Source organism: Ptychodera flava, chromosome 1 (genome assembly GCF_041260155.1).
Source record: "Ptychodera flava strain L36383 chromosome 1, AS_Pfla_20210202, whole genome shotgun sequence".
In the NCBI taxonomy this organism is placed as follows: domain Eukaryota; kingdom Metazoa; phylum Hemichordata; class Enteropneusta; family Ptychoderidae; genus Ptychodera; species Ptychodera flava.
In genome coordinates, this window is record NC_091928.1 from 906,001 (window position 1) to 926,679 (window position 20,679).

The 20,679-nt window shown below is 36.7% G+C and overlaps 1 protein-coding gene across 1 annotated transcript; it reads left to right on the forward strand.

The window, feature by feature from the left end:
- The first annotated feature begins 1,453 nt into the window (after window positions 1–1,453).
- On the forward strand, window positions 1,454–16,553 carry LOC139115782 (uncharacterized). The gene is made up of 4 exons (XM_070678180.1): window positions 1,454–2,918; window positions 7,407–7,488; window positions 13,727–13,859; window positions 15,815–16,553. The coding sequence occupies exons 1-4, from the start codon at window positions 2,767–2,769 to the stop codon at window positions 15,985–15,987; spliced, it is 540 nt and encodes a 179-aa protein (XP_070534281.1). The 5' UTR covers window positions 1,454–2,766; the 3' UTR covers window positions 15,988–16,553.
- Window positions 16,554–20,679: the final 4,126 nt, after the last annotated feature.

The window sequence follows — 20,679 nt, forward strand, 5'->3', positions numbered from 1 at the left end:
CAAAAATCAAATGACGGGCCACGTACTCATTTTACATGTAAAATTTAATGTGGTAAAAACCAGACCATAGCCTCAGCTAAAAATATCAGCAACCCCACAATTGTGTGAAAATATTATATCTCTGTCTATCAAAGTAGTATTTTGCAGTAAAATTCTCTGAAAGGAGTCTCATTACAACTTTCCGATCGTCCGTAGCAAGCAAGCTTCTGAATTTAGAAGGTCACCATGCTGAATTCCTTATATAGTCAAGATCCCCTAGCTCGATTGTAGTTTAAGACCTTAACAAGAACCGCCTAGCTTGTCAAAACAGCGTTATGGCAATTTGCTATTGCTATCAAAGGAAAAAGAAGTTCCTCTCAGGTATTTGGTGTTTTCAACCTATTTTTTACAATTTAAATGGAAAAGAATCAACCGCTGGGCAATTATAAAAATGAAGTGAACTTTATAGCAATAGTAAAAAAAACATGTCAAGTGTGTGTACAAGAACTTGAGCAACTACCAAGTAAATGTTTATGCAGTGTGTCTGTATTACAAAGATTGGCAGTTTATGCTGTATGTAAATCCCAAACAAATCTGATAGAAATGCATATATAACATGAGTATGAGAAATGAATCATTCTTGTATTGTTATGCAAATTTTTGAGGACCACTGGATTTTACCTTTGAACCAGTGAAAAAAACAGAAATTTTCAGGCCCTGGTAATGGTATGTTGTTGTTCAGAGCCGTAGCATGGCGGAAGGTGGCTGTCAAGGCCATGTGGGCCGGTTACAGCAGCTTTTCGACAGGCTATTGATGAACGCGATGCAGCAATATTCAGAGGTGTGTATGACAGTATATTTGTGATTGGTGGCTGAAATATCGATAACCAAATAAATGATTTTCATCCACCGTGTATTCTTATTTTTTGGAAAATTGAACATACCATACGCAAAAGTTCCCACATTTTTCCACGTGAGCGTGACATTTCGGACGTTCACGATGCGTCATCGACATGATCCAGCACTAAAAAGACCTCCGGGTCAACTCTATTTTGATAAAACTTAAAGGGACAAAGTCAGCCATTTTTCATGAATTTTGTTTGATGCGAGATACTACTTATTTTGTTTGACATGTTGAAAGATACTGAGTGAATGAGTGACCATACATATATTCGACCCCGGTTTTATACAAATTAAATAAAACCATCGCGAAAACGAATTAATGGTCATGACCATGAATTCATTTTCGTGATGGTTTGCATGTATCGTGTCTAAAACCGGGGTCGAATATAAGCATGGTCAGCCATTCATGCGGTATCTTTCGACATGTCAAACAATATAAGTAGTATTTCACATCAAACAAAATTCATGAAAAATGGCCGACTTTGTCCCTTTAAGTTGCTCCATGTATTTGGAAAACATGTTCGGTCACGACGGGATTCCTTTTATGTCTGCTAAATGTATTCAAATTTATTCATGATGACCCATACAGCTAGGGAAACAGTTCTGTTTCATCAGTGTGATCATTCTGATCATCTGTTCTGTTGAGTTTTACACAGTATCTTTCTGCCGTGTTTTGTGATGAATAAACACGGACCATTGTGAATTTTCATTCCTCTACTTGTTTTAAATCAGTGCATGACTGACGTAGACTTATTGTGCTTGTAACATGAGAGCGAGAAGACAAAAAAGCTGCACTTGTGAGATTGGACATCATGTATCTTGTTTATCAGCTTTAATTAGTTTATTGAGGCGACATGTCTTGTGTGATACATCTGGTGTTTTGATCTAATTAAATCATTTGTTCTAGCCTGAAATATGTTTATGCCTGACAACATACAAGCAAACTAGACTGAAAAATATTGTAAATTCTTGCTCCAAAATAGGTGAATTACGTGACAGTGACACCTCAACACTTTTATCTGGTCACAGTATAAGTGGCTGAAAAACAAATGCGAAAAGTATGTTATTTTCCTGGATCTATTTGTGTTGATTGTGATAGACATTTGTGAACAGCATAAATGTCACAAAACCCTATTTTAAATGATAAAAATTGTTCTAAAGTTGAACATGAACTTTTTATATTGATGCAGGTTGTTACGACATGGAAATTCCAAAGAGTGGTTGTGTGTAGGAATTTACAAATTCCCCATCCCCATATGTGGGGGATTTACTTGGTTTTGGTGGGGATTTTCCAGATTGTCTTGCCCCAGGGGGTGGGGTATTTGGCAGATTTCACAGGACTAATTTCCAATCCCCACTAAACCCCGAGGTGGGGTGGGTGGGGGTTTACATTGACTGGCGCATTACTGCAAGTACAAACCGCATCCGCAGGGAGCGATCATTTCTGTTTTCGCCTCATCAGAACCCAGCCGAACACTGGCGAAATCGAGGAAATCGTGCAAAGAAATGTAGAAGGACATGGACTGGACAGTTTGTCTGTCTTGCTGACCGTAACGCCAGTAGCGTCCCATCTTCTGAGATCAAACAGATACTAACTCGAGCTGGGTTGGGACTGAAACGACTAACTTTTGACAGCGAGTGTAAGAGTAGAGACTTGATGGACACCTTGATGTCCGATGCTGGATTTCCACAACTACGTGATTGTGGGGGTGTAGAATTGCTTCACTGTGCATATGCTAAGCAATTAAAAGTGATCACATGCAATTGGTCAGTTCCTGATTTGAAAACTAATTTAGGCTCTCAGAGTAAGATATATATTAGACCCATCCAGAAAAACCTGTCTACGAAACCTAGACTGACGAGACTTTGATTACTCAGACATGTATGGGCTGCAACAAAGAATTTAATATTCGTGAATTACGTGATCATCTGTGGACCTGTACAGCACGCTCTGATGAAGATGAAGATGATGTATCCTATGACAGGAATGAAGAACCGGAAGATCTGAACATTATTGATCCAGTGGATAACACAAGGTAAGTAAAATGCTATAAAAGATTTGCAATGTACACTTATCAACTTTGTGTTGTTTATATCCCTTATGCAACAAGTATCTAATTGTATAATATTTGTGATTTTGTAGACAAACCCACTCTCACAAGCTCAATGGGTTGCCCTTTGTGAACTATATAAATTATGAAAATTTGTTGTGTTGTAAACATTTTGAACAATGAAATATGATCTATTTTTATGAAAACTTCTATCTATATATGTACATGTATTTGCGTAACACGCTTTATCTTGATGGCAAATAACAATTATAGTGTCCAGCAATTTCACCAATTTATACAAACTAATCAGCAATGAGTCAATAATGGCCTCGTTACCTGATGATGACAGTTTTTGTGAGCAATGAGTATGGTTTTCCCACCAAATATTCAGACAGAACAATCTTACATGTCCATGCCATTTATGTTTTGCAGCAGTGTCAGTGAATCACATGTACATTGACTTGACATGAGATTTGCACATTGTATGATAGTTTGCAGTTGAGCTGCAAAGAAAGATGCAAAGATATTTCAAGGTTATGTAAACAAATGAGATTAACTGTCTTGAACGAAAGCATCCCATTGTTTTTTTTTTCATTTTCATTCAATGTTTTCATGCCTTAACCAATCTTGAATGAGCTTTTTATACTTTTGGCTTACAATCTTAATAACATTGTTGGCCTGTCCATTTAATTTTTTATTTTATTTTATTTTTTTTTTTATTTATTCTTTAATTCGAGAACGTACTCATAAAACCAGAGGAAAACACAAAAAACTTACTCTACAAGAAAATAAAATAAAACTAGACATACTCTTCACTTGGAACAAAAGTACATAAAGTTTAAAAACATTCTGAGAAAATCTTGCGCCAAAAGATGCTGTGTCGAATTATATCAAAAGATAAAGCTGCTGCGATGAGATGATTTTCGCTTTCCATCAAACGAACGTAAAAATTAGAACGAGCCATCCGTTGTTTACTTTGAAATGTCATGATGCAATGACTGACAAAAGTTTCTGAAATACTCAGTCGGTGTCTAATACCCAACAATATTCTAAAAGCGTTATTATATGCAACTTTGACATCATTGATACATTTCTCAGTGTAAATACTCCAAAGATGGGAACAATACAGAGCAGAACAATATGCCTTAAAAAGACATATTTTAACTGAAGAAGAACATTTATAGAAAGTCCTAATCAAAGAGTTGGCACTTGCATAGAAACTCCTCATCTGTCGCTTAATATCATCAACATCATTTCCTAAACTATTTAACATAACCCCAAGGTACAAATGTTTCTTTACAAAAGTAAGTACTGAGCCATTTAAATACACATGAGGAATTCGAGTGATTCCGCATTGCTTTGGCATTACAAATATACACTTTGACTTATTTGCATTAAAGACAATATCATGTGAAGATGCATAATAACTACAAGTTTTTAAAAGTCTATTCAGACCTTTAACAGAGGGACATATAAGGACTATATCGTCAGCGTACATCAAATGGTTGAGACAATGTCCCGCAATGTGACAACCTATTTTAGTTTTACATAGCAAGTTGCTTAAGTTATCCATGTATATATTAAATAAACGAGGGGATAATACACCTCCTTGTTTAACACCATTGTAAACATGAAAAGCTTCTGAAATGACAGAGCCCCATCTGACACGAAATTCTTGGTTTCGGTACCAACATATTAAGATTCTAACAATATACACAGGAACATTCCTGTCAAGTAACTTACGAAACAGAGTCCAATGATTGACTCTGTCAAACGCCTTTGTGGCATCTAAAAAGCACAAGAAAACTGGACTGTTATAACGTTTGTAAAAGTCTATGGTCTCTTTCAGAAGAAAAACACACATGTCTGTAGAATGGTGGGTCTTAAAACCAAATTGATGATCACTAGTATCAAGATATGTTTCACATCTGTGAAGTAACAAAAATTCATAAAGCTTAGAAATTGCAGTAGCAATAGCAATTGGGCGATAATTGCCAGTCAATGTAACATCGCCAGTTTTATCCTTGACAATGGGAATTAAGATTGTATCTAACATGCGAGATGGCAAATAACCATGAATATGAACACTTGTAAATAAAATTGACAGCAACAGGTGAAGACGTCTGTCGGCATTTTTCAAATGCTCAGCAGAAATACCATCGGGGCCCTACTGCTTTTCCACAAGCTAGATTACTGACACACGTAACAATCTCGTCTGTCCTAACAATCATGTCATTGTTAATATCAACTCCTGAGATACCATTCATAACATAGGATTCACTACCTTTGTCGGTGACAGATGACATTAGGCCAGCAAAATGGTCGCGCCACATTTTAGCGATATTATTGTGGCCATAACATCCACCAACAGATGAAGACAGAGGAGCAGATTTCTTATTACTACTTACTCCTCTCCAAAACTGCTTTGTATTTCTATTTGAAAGGTGCTCAGCAAGGGCATCAGCCCGCATTTGCTCATCATTCCTTTTACAAAACCTCCAAAAGTACTTAAATTCAGAACGTGTTTTTTTCATAAGATCAAAAAGTGGCCCTTGACGAAGGCTACCATTTTCTCTCCACAGAATAAAGGCATCTCGAGCGAGAGAATGATGTTCTTTTACACAATAATTCCAACCAGGAACAGACTTATGAGAATTACGCTTCACAGATGGAGAAATGCTCTGTGAAGCTGCTAACGCTAATGCATTTACAATGTCATTGTACAATTCATCAATACTGTTCAAGTGTGAAGGAATTCTACAAGAAGGATCACGACAAACAAAAGCCTCTGCATCAAGACTTATGCCGCTTAAAGTATGCTCGGTACAACTATGATAATTACATACAGTGGCGTCATCTAAACATGACCAATCAACTTTATCAAATGTAGGGTCATTTTGCATAAACTCATATTTTTGAAGTTCCTGAAGATTACATACTATATTTAGAGGGAAGTGATCAGAACCAATGTAATCATAAAAAATATGCACATCCTTAATACATCTATGCGCAGCAGATGTAGATACACAGTGATCAAGCCATGACGTTGAATGATGAGCTTCACTGTAGTATGTGAAATTCTGAGGATTTTGTGTACCAAGAAAACTAACGTCAGAGCACACATAATTATTTTCCTTACAGAAAGTAGACATTTCCTGAAAAAAGTTTGAATCACTATTGAAATCAGCGTTCCAGTCTCCAATTACCATAACACTATTGGTTATAGCATCATCGATGCAAGCACGAATTTTCTGTAAATAAGAGACATACTCATGATAATTGTCGTTATTTTGAGTAGGCATATAGACATTGATCAAGGTGAGAACACCGCTAGAATGGCTAATTTCAAGACCAATCAAGCGGCTGTCATTATAACGTTTAACATTTACAGAGCCAATGGACTTTCTCCATAGAACAGCAACACCGCCAAAAGGGCGACCATGTCGGATTCCGCTCTCATCATCCATGGACGTTTCCCCAACCGCATAATAATCTTCACTAATATGTGACAACAAGCTAAGTTCTGACTTAGATAGCCAATGTTCCTGCAGAAAGCAAATGTCACATCGTTCACAAATATCCCTCACAGATTCAATAGAGGATTTGATTCCTCGACAATTATATGAAGCGATGTTTAATGTCATGAACTTTGTTGTGTATTCCTGGCATGATAGAATTTTCTCACGAGAATACCTGATGGCCAGACGTTAGGATTTAAGATTCCTTTGCTATTATCAGATGTTGTAATTAATTTGAAGGAAGAGTAAGTGTCATATTTAGTTTGTAATGGTACAGATTTTACGTCCTTAAAACCGATGTTATGAAGATGAGACGTTATTTCATCCGCTGTAGTCTGGGGTGACAGACGGCTCACGAACAGTTCAACACGAGGTGTATTCTTCACTGCTTTCAGTGTGCAAGTTTCGGTGTTACTTCCAGTGATAAAGGTTTTCGATCTCTTGTTTGATCTTCTTGCCGAACGATGACGATGGTTGACTGAAGTGTAATCATGACAACTGGAAGTCGATGGAAGACGAGTTGGTACATCAAAAGTTACTCCTTGGCCAATGCTGATTACTTTAGCAGACGACTTGTCATTGATTGCTGATGATCTCGCATTTTTGGCCACATCACAATACATCACAATATCATATGATATAAAAAAAATTCTAACAGATCAAGTAATGATGTAAATGAGATTTTATCTTATGTACATACCAATGATTGTATTGTCTGTCGACAGGTCAACATTTAGGTATCAGTTACCATACTTTATTATGCTAATGAAAGTATTTTAGGAAGATGATCTAGCTGACGCGAGTCTGTATTCATGTATCAGTATGTCATTCTGTCTGTCCATTCAGTTTTCTCAGAAATTACAATTAGTCCATGTATAATTCAGTGTGCTGATTTATCATGGTTGTAGGATGGAATTTCTTGGAATTCTTTAGTTCTATGTTTTTCCTTCTCCAGTGATACTGCCAATGGTACCACAAATATGATACCAAACATGGATGTCCAACAGTCTGCTGCTGCTTCAAATCCTGATAACACTGTAAGTAATTATTGGTGTACACAGCAAGACAACCAAAGGCAGATTACAGTACATGCCTGTAACAGCATCTAATGCAGCATTGAGGCAAAGTAGCATTTATTTATGCAAAGTATGTTAATGAGCATTTTTTTTAATTTACATTTGATGATAATGACTCATTATGAATGGTGAATGTTCATTTGTATCAAGCCTGCACTGTACAGTATGTGCAACCGGGGCTGACCAGTACCTGTATCAGGCCCTGAAAATAACGTCTGTTACAGAACCTGTATAAATTCAGATTTTAGGGCTGTATGCACAGTCCTGAATTAGGCCTGGTGGTGAAGGACTGTACACAGTGCTGTAATTTCTGACTGTATCCATGCAGACCTGAAATCACAGAACTGAAACACTGGCGTATGTACAATGGTGTATCAGCGTTGAATTTACAAACTAGGGCCTGATGCAGGGTCTGAAAATTTGCAGGATTTCATGTGTGAAAATTTCAGACCCTGTCACAGGTCTGTGTTCACGGTACATATACGATCCTGTAATACAGGTGCTGTAAGAGGAAGAGATTTCATACCTTGTCACAGCACTGTGTGCACAGCATTGTATACAGCCATACATACAGCTCACAGCTAGTACTGGATACAGACATGTTCTGTAGCCCCTGGTAAAACCCAGTGGTGTCTTTGCTAACACAGACCTATACTGCAGGCTATATCAAGGCCTGTGTAGGGCCTGTCAAAGGGAAGAATTTTTTCTTTTGCTGTGAAAATGTTTCACTGTGTGTGAAATCCTGATTTTATAAACATATTCCTTGTTTCACTTGCCTCACTTTAGATCTCACACTTTTGCAAGGAAGCAGTTACATTTGAGAGTAATAAAAAGATTGGATCTGTATTATGAAAAGAAGATAATACAGGACATTAAGGAACAAAGTCACTCATTTTTGACATAATTTTTATTACTTCGGTTTCTTTTTGAATATATAAATTTTAGTAATTATGTTTTTTCACAGAAATGGGCTCTGTCTACCGTATGTTTGACACAGCTCATCTTACACCCTGTCCATGGGACACAATGCATGATTCCTGCCGTAAATGAATTTTTGGTGTGAACCAAAATGGTATTTTATTATAATTCAAGTGTTGTGGCCATGTACTGGATAAGAGTTGAGTTGTAACAACTTGCCATTGAGAATATTTCAGTTAGTTGAACAAAATAAATAATATTTCATGGGAAATTCAAATAACTGAAATAAGGGAAAAACAATGAGTAAGTTTGCCCTTTCATAAACAGGGCTCCCGCTACCCGATCGCCAGCTCGCCAAAAACTACTAAAAATTTCAAATGGCGACCAGAAATTGAATATGGCGATTTATTTGGCGAAGAAAGGTACTTCCCCCAAAAATATAGCATTTGAATAATCAAACCAACTTTCATATAACTTCATTCCGACAACGCAACGGCAGCAGGAAGTTCTGTGCTCTGCGTTACGCAAGGCACAATCGAGGCAGTGTTGTTGGTGTCGATAGTGACCGAATGCTTCCGATGTCTCCCGACTGGGTCCTCGACACATCGACGTCATCATCGGCTAGTATGATATTTCCCGAACGACGTTCGGAAACTTTCGGCCACTGGCACGTGTACTGAATGTTATGACATTTGCTCAGCGTAAATAGCACGTTCGATCTCTCAATGTCCGACTGATTAGCATTAGAATGGATTCGAAACGAAGTCTTGCCGACTTCTGGTGAACTCCCGGACCCTCGAGAAAAGAAACGGAGCAATCGAAAATGTTGGCGATGAGAAGAGAGAAAGCGGAGCAGCGACAGAAGGGAGAAAATTGCTCACAGCAAAGCGAAAGATGAAACCCGATTGTTTCAGACGATTTCCCTGGCTCCGCCACGATGGAGAAAAAACGCATGTTTTTCTGCAATTTCTGCATCAGAGCTGGCAAAACCAATATTTTCACGACGAGAAGACAGTCAGATATACCTAAAGCTGATGATTTTGTAAAACATGAGAGAACAGGTGATCACAAATTTGCGTGTTCTGCTAACTGTAGCATTCAAAACGACGAAATGCCAAAAGCAGCAGCAACGGCTCACAATGCCGTGAAAGAAACTATAGTCACATCCCCGTTACGATGCGGAGTTTATATTTTTTGGCGAAAGATTTGGATTTTGTGGTAAAATATGTTGCATCAAAGTTTATTGACAATATTGATACCACATCAGGTGAAAAATCTGTAAAACCAATACCAGTGTAATGTGTATTTTCACGTTTGAACAATAAACAGTCCAACTTGTCATCCATATATGTTTTAATCTTTCTCATTTTGAGTCCCGCAATTATGATTGCATTGGCTAATGGTTGCTTCATTTGGCTAAAGAAAAATGTATTTGGCTAATCAGATGGCTAATGATTGTCATAGCCTAGAGTGAGCCCTGAGTCAGAGATGTGTAAAGTCCCTCTATCCTGAAAATTAGATTTTTGAAAGTGAATAGTTTGGAAATAAGTTGTGAAACTTAACCATTAAACACACAAGGTATTACAGACAAAAGTAGGCTTTATATACCGCCACTGTGAGGGAGTTTGTCATGGCTGTCATGTGCAATATTATACTTCAAATTTATTTTGCCAACCTCTTTCGATGCCGCAACAGTAAGGCAGGTTGATTGATAGATTGATTGATTAAGATGTGTGTGGTATTTTTCAGTGTCTCAGTGTACACATTTCAATAGTTTTTTATAAGTCTGCATCTGTTAAAGGCCCATCAGCTGGAACTCTGCAAGATTTGTCTAACCTCAAGATATACCTTCCAATTTTCTCAGATGTTCATTGGTATCTATAAATTGAATGATATAGAAGTTTAAAGACTGATTTTTATTTGTCCCCACAGACGGTGTCTGTGGGGACTTATAGGTTTGGTCATGTCTGTGTGTCCATGCATGCATCTGTGCGTCGGTCCGTCGGTTCACGCAGATATCTCAGTGATGCCTGGAGCGATTTCATTCAAACTTGGTACAAGGACTATTTCTTATGTCATACATATGAACATTGATTTTTTTTTGTGATCCGATCAAATATGGCTATGTGACAGACATTTTATTAATAAAGTAGGGACTATGTCATTGACAATGACTTTTTGAAAAAGACCTCTATTTCTAAAGCGACTGTACTAAATTTTATGAAACTTTGTAAAGATATTTGTCACGCAGAGCTCTGATTGTACACAGTCAGTATTGCACCAATTAATGACTAATTTGCATATTTGATGAATTTTTGTAATTAGGGTGATAAGTCTAGAAATACTACAGTAAATTTGATGAAACTTGGTTCAGATCTTTAGCACACAGTCTCATATTAGTGTACAAAGACACTAAGCATTGTTATGGGGATTAATTGCCAATTTGCTTATTTAATGTACTTTGCTAATTAGTGGGATATCTCCAGAACCACTGCATCAAATTTGATGAAACACGGTACAGATATTGATTTCTCAGTACCGTAATACTGAATGAAGACATTAAGCAGTATCACGTCAATTAATTGCTTATTTGCATATTTGATGAACTAAATGCTGCATCAAACTTGATGAAATTTGGCACAGCTGTTGATCTTTTGGTGGTGTAATGGTGTGCATAGATATGTAGTAGTATCATGTTAATTAATTGCCAATTTGCATATTTAATGAATTCTCGTAATTAGGCTGACACATCAAGAAATAGTTCATCAAATGTCATGAAACTTGGTACAGATGTTCAGCTCACATTGAAGACATTTATAAGTGTCATTCAAATTAATTGTTAATTTACATTGTTAATGAACTTTCCTAATTAGGGGGCTATGTCCAGAAATACTGCATCAAATTTGATGAAACTTGGTCTAAGTCAGTTGCTGTGACCAACTTTTTGGGGTGGAAACGGTAGCCGACTGGTTTTGTGTGAGGCCTAGCAGCTAGGCGATGTTGCCGTGAGTGTGTGGGGGTTTGAATCCTGTTTGGGTTATAGTAAAAAATATATTGGTACAGATGTTCATCTTCCAGTACTGTAATACTGTGCAAAGACATTAAGTAGTAACATGTCAATTGATTGCTAACTTGCAAAGTTAGCAAAGTATGCAGTGACACAGTTTTTAGTCCCCACAGATAAAGTTCAGGGGGCTTATAGATTGGGTCAGGTCCATCCGTGAGTCCATCCGTTCACGCAGATATCTCAGACACTTTGACAAAATGTTACGTGACCTTGGTGACCTTTGACCTCAAATATAAATTTGTCCATAACTCAGAAACCACAAGTACTAAACCTTTCATAGGTCTTGATTTACAGACCCTCTATATACCCAATATACACATATAAATGTCTTGATTTTCATAGGTCTTGATTTTTGCATATAGGGATTAATTAGCAATACATTTTTTTTTTCAAAATGTCACATGACCTTGATGACCTTTGACCTTGATTATACTTATATATGCATAACTCAGTAACCACAAGTTCTTTACGCTTCAATTTTGATAGGATAATAGACCTTAAGATGTCACATCTTGTACCTCATTTATTATGCGCATATGTATTTCTTGGCTGGCCAATACAGCTGGAGGTCTGATCTTTTTTCCCGATTTAGAACCATAACTTAGACATGCCTCTTGTTTCAAATTGGGAACAATGATATAGACCTATGTGTCCATAGATCTGAACGCCACACTCCAGTGATACTTCTTAATGACCACATTTCCCTGCCCCATCAAGACTAATACTCCTATTACAAGTGGGGACTATGTCATTGTCAATGACTTGTTACTAAATATTGCTATGCCTTGAAATTTAATTGGACATCACTAGGTAATGAGACTAATACACATCTACAAAAAATTCCTTCCAGTCTGTTCGTTTTCGGACACCATGGCGGGAAGTATCAAAGGTGCTCAATTTGTTGCCGCAATGTGTGTGTATGGCTGTCTGTCTGTCTGTCCATCTGTCTCTCCATTGACGGATTTGTTTTACTCATAATTTAAGAACCATTGAGTCTAATGTCATGTAATTTTGTATGTAGCATTGTTATGAAAAGCTCTAGATCTGATTAGATTTTGGTGGGTGTGGCTTACTAATTAAATGTTCATTTGCATATTTAATTATATCCGTAATTAGGCCATATCACAAGAAGTACTCAGCCAAATTTAGTGGGACTTTGCACATACTGTAATCATCTAATGGCATCACTATGATAAAAGTTAACATGGCTTGTTAATCAATTGTTCTATATATATATATATATATATATATATATATATATATATATATATATATATATATATATATATATATATATATATATATATATATATATATATATATATATATATATATATACCAGTATATGAGTTTTAGCGTGGTCCCTCCGGGCCATATCTCAATAATTACTCAACAAAATTTATTTGGACTTTGTACATACTTTTGTAGCTTCTAGAATTAACATTATAATAGTTTAGTGGGCATGGCTTGTTAATTAGTTGTTCATTTGTAATTTCGTGAATTTGAGTAAGTAGGCCATATCTCAAACATTACTGAATCAAATTTTTTGGGATTTTGCACATACTTTGATCATCTGAGTGCAATAATATGATAACAGTTCAGTGGGCAGTGCTTGTTAATTAATTGGTCATTTGCATATGTAATGAAATGTAGTATATAGGCCATATCAAGAGAAATACTCCACATTAGCCTTCACAGCATGTAAAGAACTTGTATTTGGTGATGTGTGACACCGTAAGGGACTATTCATTTTATACCTTCCTTGCAATATAAGACATCATTTATTATCTTCATATCTAATTTTAGGCATTACTACTTGATTACTTGGACCCTGCCAATGCCATGTCGAACTTTAATTTTCTATTGTTTTGTCATATATATCTTCAAAGTTTACATGGTGACCCCATATTTTATTCAATATAAAGTCCAACATATGATAAATAACAGGAATTCATTTCTTTGCCTTTGTACTGTCTTCCTAAGTCATGCCCATTAACCACAGTGTCCACTTAAGTCTCACTGATTGAGTACTAATTTACATAATTTTGATGCACATGTTGCCCAAAGTGTCATATGATTATTTTCCTTGATATAATGCACATTGCATTACAGAAGTATACCTGTCATAAATTGTTCATGAATAAATATGTCCTTTTTTTTACACTCATCTTTATCTATGAAGTTACTTACCAATAATTCTGCTACCAATTACAGGAAGCCAGGGACTTAGGTGGCCCAAGGAAAGAATTTTTTACTGAAGTTCTACGGGAAATACATGACAAGTATTTTGAAAATGGCTTAAAACAACATCTTGAAGAAGACTATAAAACTGTTGGCGTCATAATGGGTAAGTTGCACAATATTGAAGTATTTAAGTGGCAAGCCTTGTCTTGTTTCTCAAAAGTCCATACATGTACTTGTGTTGTACTACTTACTAAGACAATGATTAATCAATCAATGCAAGTAAGTGGGAGTACCCATACATCTTGTCTCAGCCTCTCCATTTGAAAATCACAGCTAATCATGTCTGAAATTTAAACATGCAAAATGTGTAATATATGTTGACTTAATAATGTGTACAAACCTACCATGTCTAAATGTCTCATTTTTTAAAGTCAGATACAAGCCTTACCCTAAAATGTCAAAGTAACAAAATTTACAATTCAAAAGTGACTTCAACTAAACAATATCTAATATGTAAACATTAATTCATTTGATTGCACATGTTAGACCAACATGTTTGATTTCAACATTTATGGAAAATTCCTCTGATTTGACAATTATTATTAGTTTCATAATAACAAACAATGCCTTTTCACCAACTCACGGCAATCACTTCAATTTACATGAAAAAGGGTCCAGTTGCAGTTCTTACTCAAATTCATGGTGAATACTCACAGATACAAGGACTGTGCTTATTTTTATTGTGTATTGAACTTGTCCTAAATAGTACTAACTAACATTCCTTTTCCATAGAATACAATTTTCTGCTGGATACAAAGTGTGAAATAGCCTTTTTAGCTACTAAAGACTATATAGTCTATTGGGATGGGTATCCATCCAGCATCCATCGTCAGTCTGTATGTATGTATGTTTGTGAGGATGTCCGTCCACTCAAATATCTTGAGAACTGCAGTACTTACAGACTTTATATTTGTTGTGTACCGGTAGATGCAAAATATGACTATGGCAAACTAGACTTTTTGTTGTGTGATATTGTTGAAAATATGCAAATTAGCTCAAAACCGTTTTTGGTAAAAAAATCGTCTTCTTCATAACTGCTGGTCAGACAGCTTTGATATTTGATATGCAGCTCCCTAGGAGTAACCTTATTTAGATTTGTTCAAATTGTGATGGAATATGCAAATTTGTATTTTTAAGGCATTTTTTGTCAGTTTTGGTCAAAAATTCTTTAAAAATCTTCATCTTCAAAATTGCTTGTCAGACAGCTCTATATTTCAGGTGTAGGACCCTAGGCATGACCTATATCAAATTTCTTCAAATTGTGTAGAAAAATGCAAATTTTGAATGTTTAAGACAATTTTTGTCGTTTTTGGTCAAAACAAAATTTTCCACAAAAACCACTTATCTTGTAGCTTTGATATTTGGTATACAGGTTTATAGGGCTGATCAAAATATCATATATTCAAATCATGATGAAATCTACAATTTTGTATTTTTTAGGCAATTTTGCCATCTTTGATAAAAATTTTGTTCTCAAAAATTACATGTCCCATAGCTTTGATATTTGGTACACAGGTTCCTAGGCTTTATCGTAATGTGATATATTGAAATAATGATTGAATCTTCAATTTTGTATTATTGTAGCTATTTTTGCCATTTTTGGTCGGCCCATCCTGAAATGAATTAGCAAAGATAGCCATCTTCTTCATCAACACGTGTGCCACAAAAATTATTCTCTTCATAACACAGCAGAGCTCTATTGGCTGTTAGGTTGCTTGTTTCTTCAAACTGCTGGTCTAACCGCGTTGATATTTGGTATATAGGATGACCTTAGTGAAACAATTTCATAGATTTTTGCCATTTATATGTGTATATTGGGTATATAGAGGGTCTGTAAGTATGAATCATACTGAAAGAATTCTTCTGCCGTAAGAATATTGCAAAAGGACCTCTGCACTTGCTATCTCTTATATTATAGTATGTATATCCTCTCTGCCATCCATGTCTAGAGTAGCTTCAGGGACATTGACCCTATGTTGAAAAAATGTGATTCTCTAGAGTCCAATTCAAACTTTTCTTTGCAAGACTTCAAATGAGTTTTTGTTACTCAATGTATAGGATTAAGTACACTACAAAATGGAAGAATTCCACAGTTCATGGGTGAAGAAGTTCGACAAGAGCTATTCCAAAGCCCCTTTCCGTCACCATGTATTGAGCAACTTAGACAAGGATTTGACAAACTTGGCATTTGCAAGGTGTGGTATTTAGCAACCAGGCTTCCGTATTTATAACTGATACGTACACAACAGAACTTTTCTGGTATTTCTGTACTCGCATTGAATATTTCAATATTGCTATTTATAGCCATCATGGATAACTTCCTTGTTGGTTCTTGTTTTGTGAAATTGTGAAAAAGATGCATGAGCAGGCATGATTTCAACATCTATGTCTTCAAAGGGGCGGTTATAAAGCACTTGAATGTCATTTTGGCCAACCACATATGTTACACGACTTTGGAAAAATCTGGAATGTTTCCATAGTGCTTCATGTTTTGCATGGGAGAAAAGCTCCAAACAAAATGGAGCTTTAATGTACCATGTGATCAAGAGCAAACCATTGTTGTTATGGGTACATCCAGTAGATATGCCAACAATATGAAGATATACAGTTTGCCATTTATGTGTCATAGGGTCAACAGGGCTAGACATATCCGTAACAACAATGATTTGCACTTGATCATGAGATACAAAGCTCCATTTCATTCTGAGTTTTTCTCTTGACTATCAGTTAACAATACACAGTACTACAAATATCCCGTGATTCGTTCTCATTTGTACCATCAGAGATTAGCCAGTAAAGCCAGTCACATGTGGAGGGAGAATTGTAGACCACTAATAAAAAATTTTACAATGTACTTTTGAGACTCTCATTGTCAATTACCATTTCAAATGATTTTTATCTCATATTTGGTATGTATATAAATACCAATAAGAGCTTATATGGTGAGTCAGTGGCGTCTGTATGTATGTATGTATGTGCGGATGTATGTCTGTCACACGCAAAAAGTTCCCAAACTGCCATACCTACGTACCATCACAGTATTTGGTCTACAGGTAGACCCAGGGGTTGAGATGTGACGTTGTTCAAGTGGACATGTCAGTGTCATAAATATGCAATGAGGTAAGAAAAAGGGGAAATCATGCAAATTTGCAGGAGTGGTGGCAATAGTTCTTTTACCGGTTCCATGATGCAGTGCGCGCCAGGGTATACAAAGCGTACGTTACGCACAGAACGTTTTAGCCGCAGGGTACACGCAGGGTATGTTACTCATAGAACTCTATGGCAGATTGCACCCTGACCTATATTTTTCGTCACTGATGGTTAGAATATACACTGGGTATTATTTGGCATTGCAAATTTATGTCATTTTTCTATAACAATCTGTTATGCAAAAAAGTCAGTATGTTTTTGTTGTTTTGAGTGTATATACAGTGTTTTATATAGCCACTGCAATGCATTGTGGGATAACCGTGAAAAGGTCTATAACTGAAAGAGCCCACACACCTGAGTTGGAGATTCTGTAATCTCTAACCTATTTGTATGCAGTGTACCTATTATGTATAGGAGTGGTGGCAGTGACTGAAACAGGCTTCTCCACTGACCATGAGTCATTTCCTGTCATTGTTCATGAACTGATACATATTGGCAGACCTGCTGAAACCAAGAGAGACTGCGTTGAAGTATTCCTCTGCTAGGAAGTTCCTAAAGTTGACCTACAGTACCTAAAGTTTCAGCCCTTATTTACTTTTGTCATTCTTGTTTTTTCTGGTTTAAATATTTCTTGAATGGACAAATTCAAACCAAATATGAGCACACTGTCCAAATCATGCATTAATGAGAGAGGAGATACAAATTTTGTAAAATATTCAAGCAATTGCATAACCACTGTACAGAAAAGTTTATAGTAAAACAGGGATACTTGAAGCACCTGTTTATACTAGCAAAAGATGCAGATTTTTTCTACTGACAAGACAAAGAAAATTTACATGTTAACTTTCAACAGAGATTGGCCACTGAGTACATCTGCTTGTTTCCTCCGAAGTGTGACATTTAGAGTACATGCATACTGCGCTTTCTATGCCATTTAAATTTTGATTTTGAAACTTAATTCATGGCAATTCCTCTAAATACTTTTCCTATATAAAAATTAAATAATTTTATCCTTGTCAGTATTTAAAACAGAAAAAGTTATTAAAATGGTAACCTTCGATGGTACAAATCATGGAAAATTGTGGGTAAAATATTGTACTGTGCAATAGACATGCTGGCAATACTACCTTACCAAAAGTTATGTGCATTTTCCAATAGTTTTCGCGTCACTTAAGTACTGGGGTATGTGTCCTTTTGTGTTCTAACAATGCACGTAAAACAATTTTAGTGTTAAATCATATTGCTATGAGAGTTGTCTTACAGGTTACATAATTTGTCTCCTTTTACAGCTTGCAAAGAAATTACCGCTTTTGTTTGCTGCATTTATTTGTTCCAAATGCCAACAGTGCTCTAACATTTAGAAAGCTGAAAACTCTTCTGAAGCCAAAGTTTAAATAAAAATTCCGTAAATTCCTAATTGAAGCCGCGGCTTGTATTAGAAACATTTTTGAGGGACCCCTGGGATCATGCACTGAAGTCCCGGTGCGGCTTCAATTACGTACATTTCCTGTGTTTCGATTTTTTTCTCAATGCTCACCAAGCATTGCAGGGGCAATCGCTATTGTTATGCAAATTAGTATCAATGAATTCTTCGTGAATAAATTACCCGCATAAAAAGCCCCTACCCTAGTGTAACTCCAATATAGAAACGTTAGGAGAGTGTATTTGGTCGTTAAACTTGGTAAAATTCCTTTTAGATAATAAGGAAACTATTAAAAGATGTTAAAACAATGAGAAACTGGAGTTCCCTTGACAGCATCGTAAGGAAAATGACACGTTTTTCCAGTACTCCCGGCCAGTACTTTCTTGATTCTCTGACCCTGCTGACCCCGTCCCCTAAATAGAATAGTCTCACTAAGGTCGGCCATGTTGACCAGCCACAGGGGATTCAATCTCCGATGATGACGATGATGATGATTAAATATTAAAAAATGAAGATAAATAAACATATATTTGGACTCAGTAAATTTGTTGTTATTGTTGTTGTTATTGTTGTTGTCGTTGTTGATACTATTTGCAGAAAAGAACAAAGTATGCGCTGCAAATTTCAACACAGCCTAACTATAGGCCTACATGTGCGTCGCAAATTCAACACAGCCTAACTATACATGTGCGTTGCAAATTCAATACAGCCTAACTATACATGTGCGTTGCTGCCTAACTATACATGTGCGTTGCAAATTCAATACAGCCTAACATTACCCAAGGGGTGTCACTTCATTGCCACACACTTTTTTTCGATCGCCAAAAATGCACCTAGCATGCATCGAAATCGGTAAAATTCGACGTAGGGTCAAAGCACATTAGTCTTTCTCAATAATACTCCAACATTTTTACCTCTTACCGATGAAAAGTCGAGAAATCAGCAAGTTTTTCAGCGTATCTGGACGTCTCTTACATTTCAGATTTAAAAGGCACGGCGGTGTATTGAGTCACGTGTGCGCTTTTCAAATCGAACCAATAGCAAAGCTCGCCAAAATGCACCCAGCAAGCATCGAGAGCGGTAAAATTCGATGTAGGGTCAAAGCACATTGGTCCTTCTCAATCATGTACTCAAACATTTTTACCTCCTACCGATAAAAAGTCGAGAAATCAGCAGTTTTTTAGCGCATCTTGTTGTCTCTTACATTCCAGATTTAAAAGACCGCGCGTTACATTAAGTCACGTAGGCGCATTTCAAATCGAACCAATAGCAGAGCCCGGCCCGTACTGAACGAATGGGCCCAGCGTGAAAACCCGGCAGTAACGTAAGTTTCTCACGTCTTTGGAAGACTATGGGTGACACTGTCTGCGTGCGTCTGCATACGAAATTCTGGTAACTTTAACAGTTCCAGTTCACCCGCAGCAAGAGATCGTTCTTTCCAAAGATGTGAGAAACATACGTTGCTTCCGGGTTTTCACGCTGGCCCATTCAGCTCTGCTATTGGTTCGATTTGAAAAGCGCCCAAGTGACTCAATACACCGCCGTGCCTTTTAAATCTGAAATGTAAGAGACGTCCAGATACGTTGAAAAACTTGCTGATTTCTCGACTTTTCATCGGTAAGAGGTAAAAATGTTGGAGTATTATTGAGAAAGACTAATGTGCTTTGACCCTACGTCGAATTTTACCGATTTCGATGCATGCTAGGTGCATTTTTGGCGATCGAAAAAAAGTGTGTGGCAATGAAGTGACACCCCTTGGGTAATGTTAGGCTGTATTGAATTTGCAACGCACATGTATAGTTAGGCAGCAACGCACACGTATGGTTAGGCTGTATTGAATTTGCAATGCACATGTATAGTTAGGCTGTGTTGAATTTGCGACACACATGTAGGCCTATAGTTAGGTGTGTTGAAATTTGCAGCGCATACTTTGTTCTTTTCTGCAAATAGTATCAACAAGGACAACAACAATAACAACAACAATAACAACAAATTTACTGAGTCCAAATATATGTTTATTTATCTTCATTTTTAAATATTTAATCATCATCATCGTCATCATCGGATCGGAGATTGAATCCCCTGTGGACCAGCTAGCAGCATGCATGATCGATGTCTTTGTTTCAAGTTTAGGGGTTTTTGGACGCTGAAATTTCACAAAAATGTCACTTCTGTAGTCAGAGATTGTACAATCAATTTCTTTGGACGTGTAAGTCGATTTTGAAAGCGATAGAAGATCAAATGGTTTTGAAAAAAATCGTGCATAAAATTAGCATAAATTAAGCGTCCATGGCAGATGGGTCCCCTTGATTTACAGCTGTCTTGTGTTGCCGAACCGGTGGCTCATACT

Coding starts and splice junctions, on each gene's coding strand:
- LOC139115782 (XM_070678180.1), top strand. CDS start 2,767: ATGGGCTGCAACAAAGAATTTAATATTCGTGAATTACGTGATCATCTG. Junction 2,919..7,406: donor GATCCAGTGGATAACACAAG/GTAAGTAAAATG, acceptor TTCCTTCTCCAG/TGATACTGCCAATGGTACCA. Junction 13,860..15,814: donor AACTGTTGGCGTCATAATGG/GTAAGTTGCACA, acceptor CTCAATGTATAG/GATTAAGTACACTACAAAAT.